Source organism: Poecilia formosa, unplaced genomic scaffold (genome assembly GCF_000485575.1).
Source record: "Poecilia formosa unplaced genomic scaffold, Poecilia_formosa-5.1.2 Scaffold744, whole genome shotgun sequence".
Lineage (NCBI taxonomy): Eukaryota > Metazoa > Chordata > Actinopteri > Cyprinodontiformes > Poeciliidae > Poecilia > Poecilia formosa.
In genome coordinates this window covers 71,632-89,940 of record NW_006800683.1, presented here as the reverse complement: position 1 = coordinate 89,940, position 18,309 = coordinate 71,632, and the positions used below count along the sequence as shown (strand labels likewise).

The following is an 18,309-nucleotide window of genomic DNA, read 5'->3' as shown; positions in this document are numbered from 1 at the left end:
TACCGTAACGTTAATGGCACACAGGTAGAGAAGGAGCTCGGAGACTGTTTAGCCAATCAGGACGCAGAACACAATGCACTGTGAAAAGAACTGCACAAAAAAATCTGTAAAGCAGCGAGACCGCAAAAGGTGAACTAACTGCGTTATAGCGAGGGATCACTGTATACATATATACACATATATACACACACACACATATATATATATACACACACATATATATACACGTACACACACATAGATAGAGAGAGAGAGATATCATGTCGTGACTATGCTGTCTTTAGTTGGGTGAACAAAATCCTGCCTAATATCAGTAGCTGTTAGTGATCAGTAGCACACTCTGCTGGCGGATGTTTAGTGTACTACAAAGCAGGAAGCCGACGTCATTTCTCTCTACATCCAGTGGGTGGTTCAGTCAATACAATCGATAGCCACACAGGCACACCAGCTAGAAGTAAACAAAGGCACCTAGTACAACACTTTCATTCTATTGGCTGAGAGGTTGCCAGGCGACTGTGCCAAAAGGCAGTTCCATGTTTTGTTTAAGCAGAGAGTGAGTGCAAGGAGAAGTTTTGACTACAATCATTACAAGTTTTGAGAAGAAAGACATTAAGTCTTGCTTTCAAAATAAAAATGTAACCAAAAGTACTACACGTTTTGAGAATAAAAGACTTGAAGTCCTGCTTTCAGACTGAACATATGTGCTCTTGGATTATGGCAGAAAAATTCCCCCCTACAGAGACTGCTTTGGTTGCCCTTTTGTCTCATTTAGGTAGGTCTGTTTGTTTGAGTTAGTCTGATTTGAATACTGTTACTTTGACCTCTTATGAGCCCAACTTTGTCACTTTTTATTATTTACCCAAGTTTCTTATTGAGTTAAATAAACAATTGCTTTTGAATTTAAACCTGTGCCTGACTCTCCTTTTACTGCTTGGTCCATAACAGTGCATCATCCAACCCCGTTTTCTGTCGGCTGGAATGCTATAATGGATGCTGTGTCTATTGGTCTTAAGGCTCCCTCATACTTCATCTAAAGTGTCAAAACTGGCCATCATTTAATTAATTGCGTAGGGAGGCTTCTTCCTCCCCTTCTCGACACTGGACATAGGTAGAATGTAGAGCTTTGTGTAATGTGTTGACTGATTTGATCAGAAGTTTATTGCCCTGTTTTATGCCGGAATGTGCTTAGGCAGCAATGTTGATATTTCGTTTCAACTAGTCAACTTTCATTACCTGCATCTGCAAATTGAATACTTTTAAGCGTTTATCAGATGCTGTGAGGGATTGCATACATTTGTACGATTCTTCACAAAATACCTACAGAGATTGTCAAATTAAACCAGAATTATTCAACTGGCCTGGTTCGATTTCTGTAAATGTTATGTCATGTTTATAAACATTTTCCAGTTTTCCTTTAAAGCAAAATTTAGAATGAAGGAACAGAGAGGAACGCATGATGAATGCTAAAGCAGGAAGGGTGTCCTCAAGTGGTCTGCACTGTGTGTTAAGGGTGTGTGCAGAGATGTTTCGTAATCACATGACCACATGTCAACTGTTCAGCTTCAGATGAAGAATGGGAACCTTTTAGAACACTGGTAAAGAGTCACTGGCAACAAGAATGTGTTTTGCCAAGATTATCCTGCCAAGTCTCGACAAAAAAAAAAAAATGCCAATGACAGTAATAAACATACTGTCATTGGCACTATGACAGTATATAAAATGGTAAATGGCCTGTACTTGTATACCGCTTTATTTAGTCCAGAGGACCAAAACCACTTCACACTACATTCAGCCATTCACACACCAATGGTAGCAAGCCACTGGATACTAGTCACAGCTTCTCTGGGGCAATCTGGGAAGCTGCTGCCATGCAGCAGTGCTACTTGTTGGACCTTCTGACAACCACCAGAAAGCAAGGTGGGTGAAGTGTTTTGTCCAGAAATCATGACAGTGGAGGTGGGCATGGCGGGAAACAAACCAGCTACCCACCGACTGAAGGACCAGGTTCTTCCATGTATAGCTGTTCAGTAAAAGAAGAATCAAAGAATCATTAAAGGTCTCTGGAGCTCACCTCATCTCCATTGTTGAGGAGGCACACAAACTTGCCGTCAGTGTCAATCTCATCGATGCAAATGGGTCCTGTAGCAGAAGCAGAGTGAGCAATGGAGACCGAACTGCTGGCTTCCTGTTCCTCCACATCAATGCGCTTCCTCTTTCCTTGAGTTGTCCGCACACTGCGACTGCTGGATGATGCTCGAGACACTGTGACATGGGATGAGGGACTGGGAGACAGCTTCAGCCTGGGGGATAGAGAAACACCATTTAGATGTAGATGTGTCCGTGTGGGAAAAAAGGGAACCTCACAAAGCCATCATAACTTTATAGTTTACCACCTTTCCTCCTCTCCCTCCAGAAGCTTCCGGTAGGCATTGATCTCCATGTCCAGGGCCAGTTTCACATCCAGCAGTTGTTCATAGTCATTCAGCTGCTGCTGCATTTTGGCTTGGATTTCTGCCATTTCACGGTCTTTGTCTCCCAGTAGTTTACGGCTTGTGTCTCTCTCCTGTGCTAAAGCTGCCTCAAGTTCTGCTATACGATCCCTCGAGCCACGCGTCTAAAGGGGTAGATTACCAGTATTAGACCAGGGCAAACACTTTTTATCCAAGCACAGGAAGTTTCCTGTCCTATCCAAAGACAGTTGGATAGGACAACTGTCCTTATCCTCACATAGGATCCAATGTTTCTTGTACAAATCAGTGTTGATTTTGACAGCAAATATTTAGTCAGTTTCAGTCTTTTTACTAAAATGTCATTTAGTTTTGTCATAAAACTAAATGACAGTTTTAGTCTGTTTTAAAAAAAACTTATGGTTTATGAATGAAATTAAATTACAATCATTTAGTTTTAGTCACAAGTCAGAATTGTTGTCTACTTTTAGTCCACTAATTATAATAAATCTTTGATTAACAGATTTGATTACAGTCAAATTAGTCAACAAAAATATATGTAAAATGTAATTATCTTTTGATCAATTCACTTAAATTTACACAAAAAAATATGCTTTTAACCAGTTATTGCCTTACGTTATTGTCAGGAAATGCAATACATACAAAAACAGATTTAAATTCAAAAATAGGGAAGAATAAATATTTTCATTATTATTCTGTTCATTATTATTCTGGCGGCAATATTCAAGTCAAGTGTACTTTATTGTCAAAGATCTATGTAACAGGGTTAACACAGAAGTTTGAAATTGCATTTCACCAGTCTAAAATGTGCAGTTAAACTAAACACATAAACATATAAATAAGACATTGACAGTAATCCCTCCCCCACTTGTCGGTGCAACGCTGGCCCCATATTAGCTGGCCACTGCGACTTTTCTTTGTAGCTCAATGAATTTGTATTGTTGTGAACCTTAAAGTCTCAACGTCAGTTACAATCTTTGATACATCTATGAAAAAAATATAATGCGAAAGCAGAAATCATGGAACACGTAAGAAGTTTATTTAATCTAAAACAGCACAAAGCAATGTCAAAGCAAACTCCATGAACAAAAAGCCTGTTATTAAGTCTGCCATACAAGTAACTAGATGTGGCCCATGCAAAAGTGATACATTTGTCCTACTTTTGCGCAGCATTTTCAGTTGTTTTTGCGAGGTAGCAAGAAAGCGTATTCGAAAACGGCACAGAACAAGACGAAATGCTGTCAGTACTCGATTGAATACCTTGATTATGGGTTTATACTTTTCCAACAAACACAACTTCCACTGTGTTTACCATTTACCATTTTGCAGGTGCAAAAATCCATATCACTCAGCAATGACACTGTGGCACACAGAATTAATGAAATGGGAAATAAAGAGGAGCAGCTGTGTGCCATCTTAAGGAACTCTCCATTTACCCTTCAGCTGGATGAGATGACCACTCCCGACATCAACGCTCTGTTGATGGCTTACGTCCGCTTTAAGGCTCCCAGCAGTGAGGACATGGCTGAAGAATTTTTATTTTCAAAATGTCTAAAAACAGACACAAAGGGTCAGACCATTTTCAATGCTGTTCATGGCTATTTACAGGAAAAGTCCATCCCAATAACAAATATCCTGGCATGCACCATTGACCGTGCTCCCTCGATGGTTAGCAGGTAAGGCGGCTTCACTGCTCTTCTGAAGGAACAGGTCCCGAAGGTGCTGACAGTCCATTGCATCCAGCACTGCCACAATCTTGTGGCCAAATGTAAAAATCCAGCTCCCAATGAGTCCCTCTCAGTATCGCAGTCAAGGTAGTTAACAAAATTAAACCCCTCGCCCTAAATGACAGACGATTCCGAGAGCTATGCCAGGAGAATGATGAGATTTTTCAGTTCAGCGTCTTCTACACACAAATGTGCGCTGGCTCTCAAGGGGAAACTGCCTTGTTTGTTTTTGTAGTCTGTTCGACTCCATTGTGGAGTTTTTGGAGTCGGTCAATGCAGCTCTGGGGTAACAGGTGACTTCCACCCACTGTGACATCAGGTACCTATCAGACTTCTTTGAAAAAATGAACAGTCACATTAAAGCTCTAAGGAAATGGAGTTCTTGTCCAGTGCAAAGCAGTCATCCACAGTCTCATTTCCCACAGTTGACAAAGGTGGTTATCATAATTGATTACACTTATTTAATTTCAATGAATTATTGCATTGCTAATAATAATAATAATAGTAATAATAGTAGCCTAATCATTACAGGTGTCTGAGGAGCTTACTGATGACTGCCTGCTCATTTACGTGGAACACCTGAAAATGGTTCAGGCTGATCTGGCAATGCGCTTCAGGGATCTTCTGGATCTTGAAGTTCTCGTCTGGGTGGTTCAGCTCTTTCAGGCAGACGTGGTCGACTGTGAGATTGCCATCCAGGAGCATCTCGTTAATGTCCAAGCCATTTTTTGTAAGTTGGGCTGGGGCAGCAAATATGCCACACATTATCAAGCTCTTTGGGAGAAGGCCAGGCTGCTTCTTCTTGCTTTCCCAACCACATATCTCGTGGAGCAGCCATTCAGCCAGGTCCTCCACATGCAGTCCAAGTATCGAAATCGTTTGGACTCGGCAGCTTCTGGTGCACTACGGCTGAAACTTACTTCTCTGCAGCCCGCAACAAAGAAACTAGCAGAAAAACACCAGGTGCAGGGTTCCCATTAGTTTCTCAAATGAACTGCCTTTGAAAATCTGCCTTAAAATCCTACTTCATTCTCTGTTCTTAAGTGGCAGATTCTTTTCCGTTGGAACAATGATTCTGTTCATTGCTTGGCATTTCTGATTGGCTGTTTAATTAATACTTGAATGGTAGATTGGTGGCTGTTTCTGATTGGTTCCTGTTTACTATAGTTGATTAAAGTTTGAACTGAAATGTCTAACCGTTCTGATTGGCTGAAGTTAGGCGTATCCGTCATTCAGCGATATGCTTCAGGAAATTATTTTTTAAAGATAAATTCAGAAACAACACTATTCATAATATCAACAGTAGTAGCAGCACATCTCATTTGTAGGGGGGCGGTAAGGGACCTGGATAATGGATAGGGGGCCCTGGCCCAAAAACGGTTGAGAAACATTGCCGTAGACCAGTGGTCCCCAAACTTTTTCCTGTGAGGGCCACATAACTTTTCCCTTCTCTGGTGGGGGGGAGGAGGAGGTGCGTTTCTCGATTGACACATGGGCAAAACCCATGAGTGAAACGGTCACTGGGACTGACTAGTATATATTTCATTAGCATATTAATTTCTCATATGTTAACATAAAGGCTCGTTTTGAAGTATAAGCTGCTACTTACAGGCATTGCTTCGAAGATGCGGCGTTCATAACAGACACGTGTGTTCATCTGCTCTACCGCTAGCAAACAACCGTACTGATTAAATAACATAAAAGTCAAGCAGTTCCCTAAAAGTCCAACAGATGGCAGCAATGCACCCCACATTCCATTTGATTCACTTCCTGCTAAAGAGGCCCCTGGTGGTTGAAGAAAAATCCACATATAAACCAGAAAATACAATAAATGACAAAAAATCTGAATGCTCTCTGGTATTGTTCAGGGGGCTGGACCAAATGTGGAGGCGGGCCCGATCTGGCCCGTGGGCCGTAGTTTGGGGACCCCTGCCGTAGACAATGGAGAAGAGTTCCTTTTTCAAATAAGAGTCATATGCAAGTATCTGGACATATAATGGAGTCTAACAGGTGCTATAGGTTCTCAAACAATTTACACTGCAGAATTTAAAATAGTGTGTTTATCATTTGTTTTTGTGCTTTTAAACAAGCCTAATTCTAGTCTTATTCATGTATGTCTTTGTGAATATCTCTTCTCCAAGCGTGAAACTTTTTTGTGCATGGGCCCTTTTTGTTTTTGTTTGTGCTTTATGTGTGATAATATTCAGAAAATCAATAAAATTTTAAATTAAAAAAAGAATAAATTCAAACTATATACTATATACTAAACCTATATGGCAAGGCATTTCGAGCAGTAATTAATACAAGGTACTATGGCAAGAACAGACACCGTTTGAAATGCCACAGCACTGCCAAAACATATGTACAAAAACTGTTGAGACCACATCTAGTACTAAGAAGAAATATATTTTACAAACCATAACAATAATAAGAAACTTATCACTTATTTATGTTTTTAATTAGATTTTATTTTTTATATTTCTTCAGTATTATTTTTCATGCACTGAATCAACTTCCCTCACAACAGGCAAACAGACGCTCCCACAAGCTGACAGAAAGCGCACAGACACACAGCCGCATGGTACTCATAGCAAAGATGCAAGCAGAAATAGCATAAGATGTTCATGCCCTGCATCTGCCTTGAAGAGAAGATCCAGTCATCACTGAATAAAAGGTGTTGAACTTGTTTGGATGTCTGAGGGAAGATGTCTCCCCTGCTGGCTATGCAAGACTGAGCTTGGTATAGATATTTGATAGTTATATGATAGTTAATGGGAGAGGGAGAAGAATACAGTATATAAAGAGATGTATTTAAGACAGAGACAAATACACATCACGGAAGATGAATCGAAAACATTTTCAATCTATTTTTCCTTAGGAATGTTCTGTCAAATATGTAGACATATTCAAGCATCAGTTGTTCTAAAGACTGATTGTTATTATTAAAAGAAAGTAGGGGGTGCACTGATTTCAGTTTTCAGGCAGATAACCGCTATTTAAAGAATCAAACTTATTTTGGTCTGCACCAATTTGTTTCTGTACTTAATGCAGCAAAAAGGTTGCAAAGTTAGAAACACTGTTTTTTCCTCTCAACAATAGTATAATTTAAACAGAATCTCTAGACCAGGGGTCCCCAAACTTTTTCCTGTGAGGGCCACATAACTTTTCCCTTCCTTGGTGGGGGCCGGAGTCAGTTTGTAACAGAAAAAGTGTGACGTTTGCAGGAGTGCCTAAATGTAAAAATGTATTGTTTTCCAGAAAGCACAATCAAATAACATTCTCTGGGTTCTTCACAGAACAAAAGTCAGGAAATAAATAATAACACTATTAATGAAATAAATAATAACCAAATAACCCTTTGTGGGTTCTTCACAGAATAAATCCAGGAAGGGTTATAGTCCGTATTTTCCGAACTATGAGCCACACTGGACTATAAGACACGACCCCAAAGTTTTTGTTTTTTTTTAAACCAGTAAACATGCACATATAAGCCTCAGATATCTCTGCCGCTCCAGGTTTTCCACAACTATGCAGCAGCAGCAGCAGAGGGGGGCGGACACCCAAAATTTGAGTCATAACAGGTCAATTGAATATCACATTTATTAGGGTTGAAAAAGAAAAAGTTGCCAAGATTAGATTTAACTGAACTGATTACAGAAGTATCCGAATGGTAACTGTGACAGTAAAAGTGCTTATCCTTCGTGTCTGCTACTAGCATGTGCTAAATGAACATGAGCTCTTCCTTCTTCTTCTTCGTCTTTAGATTTCAACGGCAGCTTGCATCCATTATTGTTGCACTACTGCCATCTACTGGATCCTAATATCTATACCTCAAATTCTCATAATGATCCCAGTATCATTTAAAAATAAAAATGAAAAATCTTTTTCCCCTCAATACTATTTAACTGATCAACAACATTCTCAAATTCCAATTCCCTATTAAAACCTAATTCCGTTTTAATGGGCATTTTTTTCTTTTATTTCCAATTTTGACTTCCATTTGATTCACTTCCTGCTAAAGAGCCCTGTGGTGGTCGAAGAAAAATCCACATACAAGTGGCTTATAGTGCGGAAAATACGGTATATGAAATAAAATCTAAATGCTCTCTGGTATTGTTCAGGGGGCCGGATCCAGCCCGCGGGCCGTAGTTTGGGGACCACTGCTCTAGACCATTTGAATAGAAAAATTGGTTTCCAATCAAATTGTTTTTCTGGATCAAATCATTACCCTAAGCATCTGAACCGAATCTGTAGACACTGAAAGGTCCGGTCCCAATATCATGTTGAAGGGTTTGAGTGCGTAATGTCTCCCAATTCTCCGCATCCAGGATTCGTCCTGCCCCTTTTGGGTCCCATTTCCGTACATCTGCTAAGCCTAAGACTTCAGCAAATCAGCAGACCCACAATTCATTCCTGCATATGACATTTTGAATTAAAGACGTAATTCTGAAAATGTTTATGTCTTTATTGAAAATGCAAAGGAAATAGTATAAAGCACACAAGAGTAACAAAAATGTTTGATATAATAAACTGAGCAGAAAAAAAATAGTCAAACTGAGGAAAGTAAAATAAAATGTTACAAATGCAAGATGAATTTCAAATCTTAAATTAGACTGCTAGTATAAAGATTAGGCTTTTTGTATTCTTGCAATGTCTAAGCACTTTCTTAAAATTATTTCACTTAAGAATTTTTAAAGAGGAGGTGAATTTTAAAAAGCAGAATTTGCAAATATAAATTTAGCAAGATAATTAAATCATTAATATAAATTTCTCTTTGCCTGTTCCATTATATCAAAACTTAAAAGCGGAATAGATTTCTTGTACAAGATCAGGTTTTGAAAAATATTTCTAACATTACTGTAAACACAATTGAAAAAAGGTTCATCGTCTCAATATCTTGGTGTCACAAAACACAAAGGATTGATATTTTAATTGAATTTATTTTGCAGAAAGTCATAACAGGGAAAACTTCATACATCATTTTGAATTTCTTTAATTTTTAGTGAATGTGCAAAAAAGATATTTGGTTCTTATTTTTATATCGTGATTTTAAACAAATGTTTTCTTAGAGTAGGTGGGAAGAAAATTGACAGTGTTCCTTATGAATTTATTAAATTTTTGTCCATAGCCATTCATAAATAGAGATGGTTATTTTTAAGTAACAGTTGAATGTGTAATCATACCATTAATTAGCTGAATCATAGCAGAAGGAATTACCTTTAAAGTAATCTATTAATTGTAACAGACTGATAAATATTTTAGATGTCAAAACAAAACAGTAATAGTACTGTAGGCTGTTTCATTTTGATCAATTTTAATAAAATATCACAAATGTCGCCATGTTGTTCACGCTGCAATGCATTCTGGGTAAATGACGTCTACTGGGTTCAACTGCACGAGCTCCGTCTAGCCAAAACAGCAATGAGTAACATCTTTAAGTCTTTTCAAATTGAACTGGAGCGCGTTGAAATCGATGGGAATGTTGAAATCACAGAGGTAATGAAGATGACGAAGACCAAACAGAGGAAGGAAGAACCATTCCAAGAAACTTGCTTTGTGGACAAAAAGGACCTGAGAAAAAAGGATGGACACGTTTCCACTTTTGTCCGACCTTTTAGAAGTCTCTCCTCAGCTAATAATGAATTAAAATGGTCTCTCAGTATCTGTCAAAGCTGGCCGAGAAATTTGATGAAAATCTTCCAGAGGATCCCAGAGAGGGGCACATGTAGATTTTGGACCCGTTTTCTCTGGATCCCTCTGAAAATTATGTCGTTTTACCTTCCATCTGGAATCCCAGCTTCTAGAAGTTTCCACATTTTAAAGCTGAAGTGGAGCAAATTGGACTGTGGCTCCTTCTGGATTCTGGTCTCATAGGATCCATCTCTAACGCCAAGGACTGTGAAACTCCTCCTCCCACTAACAACAAAATACCTGTGTGAATCCGGATTCTTCATTGTGACACTTTGTGCACCCTGTTGTGGCTCCATCTATGGTTACAAAATCTAGCTAATGAAAATTGTTCTTTGAACTTTTACAAAGTAAACTTGCCAGCTCCTAAAGAAAACCAAGATTAGTTATAAAATTAGACCTTATTTGAGAAATGTTTAAATATTTAAAAACAACACAGTAATACTGTAGGTTATTTAGTTTTTATAAATTTTTATAAAATATTTTCACAGGAATATCGCCATGTTGTTCACGCTGCAGTGCATTCTGGGTAAATGACATGTAATTGTCCAACTGCCTGGNGATGGAGCTGCTGACTAATTTGGATTAAACAGAAGTGCAAATAATTGGTATTTATTTTAATTGTATTATTTGATTTGTTGTTTTTAAGACTAGTTGGGGGTTTAAATAGCATCTCACTGGCGATGTTTTCCGGTAACATATAACTATATATTACTGGGTAACTACCCAGTAATAATTTTACATTTCCTGTCTACTCAACATCTTTTAATACAAAAACACGGTGGACCGCCTCAGCGGCCCGACCACCGGGCTTAGAAAGTTTTCTGGGGGAAACCCTGCTATGGTGTCTGAACAATCGACTAAGATATAAGTATTTGTAGATTCTAGTTAATTATGGATGGCTGTGATGCCTAACACGCGTATAACGAAGGGTCCACGGCCTTAGAGATAAGATTCGTTTAGCGAAATTTACTTAAGTATAAAGTGTTTCGCCCAAAGTGTCTTTAGCCACAACTGCCCATTTCCTCAGTCCAGACACTTTGTTTTCTGCCTCATACACTTCATACGAGGCACTCATGCCTTTTAAATCCTTGGTGATTTATTTGAGTTTACGATAAGCAAAATTGCACAGAGCACCTTTTAAATTAGATAAGTCTATTTTCATGTCAGATCCAATCACTTTTACCTCCTGAGGGATGGTACTGACGATTCTAGCTTGCAGGGACATACCAGGTTTTAAAGGAAACCATGATTAGTTATAAAAATAGACCTTATTTGGGAAATATTTCTCTTAAATGTAAAACCAATACAGTAATAATAACGTAGGTTATTTAGTTTCTATAAATTTTTATAAAATATTTTCACAGGAATATCGCCATGTTGTTCACGCTGCAGTGCATTCTGGGTAAATGACATGTAATTGTCCAACTGCCTGGCTTCTCCAGCCAAAACAGTGATGAGTAAAGTTATTAAGCCTTTCTAATTTGAACCAGAGCGCACTGAAACTGATCAGAACGTAGAAATAAGAGGTGATGATGATGAGGAGGACCAAACAGAGGAAGAGGACAAAGATGGCCGTAGGAGCTGCTGCTGCTGCTGCTGCCTTTAGCTTCGTAAATGAAACAATGAATGACGCACATCTCTGGTGGACTGTGTGATCCTGTAAGTATTTCTATAGCTCTGTCTCCAGTTAGGCAACAACTGTTTAGGGTCCAAACTTTGTTCGATGTTGGTAGTGGTTTCACAGTACTGGTGTTCTAGCTCCATTACCATTTCCAGTAGTGATAGCTCCATTAGCGCTGCTCGTCTTTGACGTTTCTCCCAGCGTCTGTAGAGCTGTGTCCGGTTTGGCAACATCTTTGCTGTTTAGAGTCCGGTGCAATGGTAACAGCGACACCAGACTTTGTTACCACCGACACCAGACCTCCATGGGTCCGGTCGGATCAGTGGTTTCAGTACCGCAGGCAGCATAGCTCCTGTTAGCATCTCAAAGAGCATCCAGCTCTGCCTCTCTCAGCAGCAACACTGCATTTATTTTGAGCTCGTTAAGGTAACGATCACCTGTTAGAGCCTTCATTAATTCTGCTGGTATAAATGACTCAAAGTGTTGTGGAGAAATGTCGAGGGTCCAGATTAGGTCCTTCGCTGTGTTCCACTCTGGCTCTCACACTGCGCTCTCCTTTCTTTCATGTAGGAAATTATCCAGATTTGCATTATTTATTTTATTTTTTAATCACAGTCGATAGCGACACAGTGTGGCGGTTATCTAAAATTACACCAGTCAAATGTAATATGATAAACAACTAATCCGGTAAAATGAGCCTTCCTGTGTTTACTCTGTAGACTCCAGTGCAGAATGGACCAAAACATATCATGAACCCATCGGTGAAAAAATGGCGACCTTCATGGGTGAAAAATGTAACAAAAGACATACATTTTTGAAGTAGTTATGAATTTTGGCGCATCACAAACAGCAATTTTTTAGGTAACAGGAAAATTGCAACACATTTAGGCCAACATGTTCAACTAGTCCTGGATCCTTTTAAAATATGCTGCCTTCATGTTTCTCTTTTTATTTCACTGGTGTACTGTCTTTCATTCGTCAATCATTTTTAACCTTCCTTAAACATCCAAATCAGAAGTCTTCAAGCACTAACTACACACATCCATGTGCTTTGCTTTCATAACAAAAGTCAAATATGACCAGAAATGGAAAATTTAGACAATTTATGCTCACCTGTCTTTTCTGTCCAATTCTGTGGGCTCTGGCCTGAGCTTGAAGATCATTTTGGGGATTCCAATCTGAGTCAAAGATCACCACTGTGTCAGCTGATGCTAGATTGATACCCAGTCCACCCGCACGTGTAGATAACAAGAAGCAGAAATCCTGAACGAGAAGGATGAAATTCACTTTTAGTCAAAGAATTTAATTTAATTTCATTATATTCAGTGCATCAAACAGAGTACCTCTGAGCCCTCTGCATTAAAATGATCCAAAGCTTGTTTTCGTATTTCTCCTTTGATAGAGCCATCTAATCTCTACAAAAAGCGAAAACAAACCGTTAGTTTCCATTTCATCTGGTTCTTCAGACATACACACAGGTATCCATTTCAGACATAAAATCTGGTCAGCATTGTGTGTAAATACCTGAAAGAGGAACTGTCTGCTCCTTAAATATTCTGCCAGAATGTCGAGCATCCGTACCATCTGGGAGAAGATTAGAACTCTGTGACCTCGCTCCTTCAAACGAACCAGCAGTTTGTCCAATAGCACAAGCTTCCCACTACTGCGGACCAGTTGCTTTAAGGAGGAAAAATTTTGCTTTTAGCTCATTACAAGATCATTACTGAAAGCTAAAGATATTTGTTTTTACAGTTTGAAATACTGTAAAAATACTGTAGTAGGAGACAAAACATTGCAGTAAAAAGGCAACAATCATATCTGTTTTACAAGTGAGATAATAAGTACAGTCCATCTTTCTACTAAATGCCAAGTGTGTTCCTTTTTGAAAACAAACATATTTCACAGAAAACTCTGTCATAAATCCACAGAGATGAGACACTTCTGGCCAATCACAAATAGAGGCTGTGATGTCTCACTGAGCTGTGAGTACACAAACAATATATTTATGTGCAATATGGAATAGAATTCAAGTTCTTGAATACAGTTTTATGGTATTACATTTATGGTAGATTCATCTCTACCAAAGTGATGGAAAGTGCCAAAGTGTGTAGAAAAAAAAGGAACTGCTTATGATCACACAATCTCATCTGTGAAGCATGGTGGAGGTAATGTCATGGATTGGGCATGGCTGATTCTGCAACAGGCTCATAAATTTTTACTGATGATGTAATGATGATGGTAGCAGCAAAATGTATTCCCAAGTGCACAGAAACATTTTGTCTCCCATTTTATGGAGAAATGCATAAACTAATTTGGAGGAATTTTACCATGCAGCAGGACAATAACCCAAGGAACACTGACAACAAAACACACCAGAAACACATGAATAATGGAGGCTTTTTGCAGATGTTGCTTCGACCGGCATACCACATACACAAGAATATTAAAAAAGAAAAAGAAAAGAATTCCATAAAAAAAGGTTTAATGCATTAAAACTTTGCAATTAATTCATCGAAATTAATGACTTGAAGTAGCTACCTTAAAGAAACGGCATTTCACTACACTTTATTTTCATGTGTAAATCTTACCTGTAAAGCTTCCACTTTGTTCAGAGACTCGTTGTCATCAGGAGGCTTGATAAGGTAACAGTGATTGCAACATTTCTTCAATTCCATCATGATGTTCAGGAAGCCAGATGTGCTGCCTTTTGTACCTTTACTCAGAGCTTTGTAGTTCCTGGTCAAAATCCATCTGATCAAAAACATATTTAAAAGTTACAGATTATATAACTTGTATACATAATACTAAAAGAGGGAGCAGCTTTGCAGGCCCTTATTTTAACAGACCAAAAACTGATATTACTATTGAATATCAGAAGCATAATGTATTGGTGATCATACTGCTGTTGTTGTTACTTATATTTGGAGAGCACTTTATGTAAAATCAAAAGGCATAAAAGTTTCCATGTCTAATTGCATGACAAAAGACAAAGGAGTCCCTCATCAACTTGTTGGCCCTGACTTTTGGAAGACGAGATCTCCCAATGGAACCCACTTTTCTGGCAGCTGATGACAATGTGCAAAGGGTGGCCGGCATGGTCCATAATAGCCAGGAGTTTCTGCATTGTTGTTGCCAGACAGTCCAGCCTTGTGCCAACCACTGAGCCAGACCACCTGATTTGTTTCTCCAGCTTAGAAAGATCTACCTTGAAAATGCTTCTGCCCCATCACACCACTTGCATATGACAAGACGCTGGCAACAACAGATTGATAAAACAACTCCAACAACTTTCTACAAAATGTTGAAAGATGTCAGCCTGGAATGGGTCAAATAATGGAGGCAATATGGAAATGATGTGGCCCTTAACCACCGTCTCCAAGCACTTCACGATGGTGGGTGTTATTCTACCATCATGAAGTGATGATGGTGGTCCATAGGTAGTCAAAGTCTTGATGATTTTGGCAACCTATGTACAGCCAAAGTCATTGAGACATGTGATGGTTGGTTTCTTGGGCAGTGGGTTAGGGTTATGATGGTCTGGTATGGTGATGTATTGAAGATGAAGGTGAACATGTGGGCAAGCTGGTCTGCACACACTTCCTAGAATGTGTCTGAATAGAGATCTCTATCATAGGCCAAATGTCTATTGTTTCTACCATGTGTCGTATATATTGTACATTTCTAGTAAACATATGTAGGTAAAACGAAGGGTAAATAACATTAAAGTTAAAAAAGACAGTGCTGAGGAGCGACATTTTCCTACCATGTCATTTATATTACACTGAAAAAAATATAAAAGCCCCATGTCAAATATCATTGCCATGTGTTGTTAACAAATGTAAATGAGCATTAGCTGACATTTTATTGTACAAAAGTAATATTTCTCTTGATTTGTGTATAATTTTTTAACCCAAATTCCTGTCGGTGAGCAGTAGTCATTGAGGTACATACTGATGTGAAAGCTGTAATAAAGCTAAAGCTATTTTTTTTTTACTCAGTGCATGGGTAGGGCATGTCCAGTGGGTGATCAGACAAAATGAACAACAACTGGACAATCCTTGGACTGGGGTCAATAAAAGGCCACCCCAAAATGTCAAATTTTGTCACAAGTCATAATGCCTCAGATGTCGCAGGTTATGTCGGAGCATGCCATTGGCATATTGAATGCCAATGGCAATTCCTTAGCCTGACCCCTATCATGTTCAAAGGATTGTCAATCCGCTACAAATGGCCATACCACGATGATATCAATACCAATATGAAGATCAGTAATTACTGAAAATATATTTTCAGTTTCTCTATATATTGCGTAACCCAAATGTTCATAAAACTATATTTGACATGGGGCATTTATATTTTTGTTCAGTGTATGTTGCTGATACAAATTCTCTTGATTCTCTTCACAGATAAGGGAGTCCTCAAAGGTTACAGTAAAAACTGAATTTAAATATCAATTTTGTAAAAGAATATTGATTCCATTGCTCTTACTTATAGTACTGTTTCTGGATAGCACTCATCTCCACTCGGAGAATCTGCTCCACTTTAGCTGGCAGAGATTTTTCGACATCCTTCTTGACACGACGCAGCAGGAAAGGTTCCAGCTCCTTGTGGAGACTGGCGTAGCCCGAGTCTCTGCCTTTTCCATGCTCCTCCTCAAACATCTCCCAGGAGTGAAACCTTAAGGAAACAAGTGGAAAATAAGACATCTGAATAATGATGGTTTCTATTGTGATTTGTAATAAAGCTAAAGCTAGTTTGTCTAGTGCTTCTCTGGAGTAAGTTATGATAAAACACAATCTTCGGCAAGCACCTTCAAGAAAACTCTATGAACCATCTTAAAACCTGATTATGAAACATATTGGCCACTAGTCAGAATAAGTCTGAAGCCCATTAAGGCGATTTTCCACTAGAGTGCCTCTAACTGGTACGGTCCTGGTCCGCCCCAGCCAGATTAATTTTCCATTAGAAGATCAGGTGTGGCTCTTCTGTTCTCAGATTTTCTTACCTACTTCAGTGATAGTACTAGCTGCACCGAGCCAGGTACAGCATTGAGGTGATTTGATTGATAGCTGACCGCATTCGCTCATTGTCATGTGATTACCTCATGACTTGGACAGGGTTAACCCTAACCTTAAACTTCTCCACAACAGTGTCTGGGGACCTGCCTGGTGTGTTCCATGGTCTTCATGATGTTCTCTGCGCTTTAAACACAACCCTGAGTCCATTGCAGAGCAGGTGCATTTATACAGGACTTGATTACACACAGGTGGATTCTATTTATCATCATTAGTCATTTAGGACAACATTGGATCATTCAGAGATCCTCAGTGAACTTCTGGAGTGAGTTTGAGCCACTGAAAATAAAGGGGCCGAATAATATTGTACGCCCCACTTTGCAGTTTACTTCTTAAAGTTTAAAATATCCAATAAATTTCATTCCACCTCGTGATTGTGTCCCACTTGTTGATTCTTCACAAAATAATAAAAATTTTAGATCTTTATGTTTGAAGCATGAAAAGCGGCAAAAGGTTGAAAAGTTCAAGGGGGCCGAATACTTTTGCTAGGCACTGTACATACTGATGTGAAAGGACTTGATTTTGTAAAATGTTGTTCTCTATGAGTGATTTAATATACATTTTTGAAAAAAAAAACATGAATTACATTTAAATAGCGTAGATAACAAAACACGAAATGTCTGTATCCTGGGGATACATTGCCCCGTTAGAGGTACAAAAGAGAATAGTTACACTCAAATTTTCTTTTATTTTGAGTCATTAAATTTAGATATTCACAATTAAAATATTTTTTAAAGCTTTACTTTACCCTCAAATGTGGAGTATTTTAATTTATTGTGCATTATATGTGTATTCAGGGTATTTCGAAGCAGAGGCAGACTGACGCTTGTACTGAGTCAGGTTTTGGTTCTGTTGGAGGTTTCTTCCTGTTATAGGAGAGTTTTACCAATCTACTGTCACTACATGCATGCTCAGTATGAACTTGGTTCGGATGGTCTTGATTGGGTTGAACTGAATTTTTTTTTTGTTAACTAACTTGAGACACTCATTAATTGCTGCTACATAAATTGAATTCATAGTGGAGGGTTTTTATTTTGAAATGAAAACCATACAAAAACAAGGTAGATTCAAAGGCAGATTGGAATTTTTGTATTTAATAATAATCTTAATTCTGACATTTGTCACAAGAAGTTTCAATTAATTCAATTACTTTATTATCTCCATTCAATTCAAAAATACTTCAAGGTTTCCCCCAGTGTATTATAAGCCTGGTGGGCCGCCAGGCTTTACCTGACCTCGCAAAAGCATTGCTTGTTTTTATTTTAAATAAGGTTTTTTATACAATAATAATAGCATGTGTCTTTGTTGTGTTTTGCTAAGCTGCACACCAGCAGAGCTGAGTCCTTCCTGAAAGTCAAGTTCATAGTTGATGCATTGCGGAAGGAAAATGCATCAAACCAATCACATTGCCAGGATGCTGCGCATTGGCTGCCTCGCGCACTGTGGTGGCTGAATCTCTGAAGCCTGAAGTGGGTTGCAGCACCAATATATCAGAGAATATTCAATATATGGAATAATCATTGAACTCCGATTCACCACAGCATTCTAGGAGATGTAGGCAGCAGAAAGGATTTAGCTGCTCAACCTCTGATGGTGAGCTAAGAAAGATGGGTGGCATCAACCAACGCACTCACTTTTTGATTACCTAGCACCACCCTGTTGAATAACTTGTGCAGCAGCTTCAAATTTGGCCACTATGCTTCATAACTGCTTATATATATATATAT

The 18,309-nt window shown here is 38.7% G+C and overlaps 2 protein-coding genes and 1 long non-coding RNA gene across 6 annotated transcripts in view; all 3 read right to left on the bottom strand.

Annotated features, from left to right (window-relative positions):
* Positions 1-2,616, bottom strand: part of LOC103131326 (lamin-B1-like) — a 12,413-nt gene extending 9,797 nt beyond the window's left edge. Inside the window, exons 1-2 of the mRNA XM_016666575.1 lie at positions 2,394-2,616; positions 2,072-2,300 (exon numbers count right to left, since the gene is read on the bottom strand). Of these exons, the coding sequence (XP_016522061.1) occupies positions 2,072-2,300; positions 2,394-2,518 (354 nt within the window). The 5' untranslated portion in view covers positions 2,519-2,616. The remainder of the gene's footprint in view (positions 1-2,071; positions 2,301-2,393) is intronic.
* Positions 2,617-9,636: 7,020 nt separating this feature from the next.
* LOC103131325 (uncharacterized) lies at positions 9,637-10,200 on the bottom strand. The gene is made up of 2 exons (XR_001660561.1): positions 9,786-10,200; positions 9,637-9,747 (listed from the first exon to the last, which is right to left on the bottom strand). It is a non-coding gene; the product is annotated as an uncharacterized LOC103131325 (long non-coding RNA).
* A 266-nt stretch (positions 10,201-10,466) lies between these two features.
* The window catches only part of LOC103131323 (chromodomain-helicase-DNA-binding protein 1), a 39,212-nt gene continuing 31,369 nt past the window's right edge, over positions 10,467-18,309 (bottom strand). For all 4 annotated transcript variants that reach the window (XM_016666572.1, XM_016666571.1, XM_016666573.1 and 1 more), the window contains exons 14-18: positions 15,996-16,184; positions 14,096-14,258; positions 13,032-13,184; positions 12,851-12,922; positions 10,467-12,770 (exon numbers count right to left, since the gene is read on the bottom strand). In XM_016666572.1, coding sequence (XP_016522058.1) covers positions 12,540-12,770; positions 12,851-12,922; positions 13,032-13,184; positions 14,096-14,258; positions 15,996-16,184 — 808 coding nt within the window. In that variant the 3' untranslated portion in view covers positions 10,467-12,539. The remainder of the gene's footprint in view (positions 12,771-12,850; positions 12,923-13,031; positions 13,185-14,095; positions 14,259-15,995; positions 16,185-18,309) is intronic.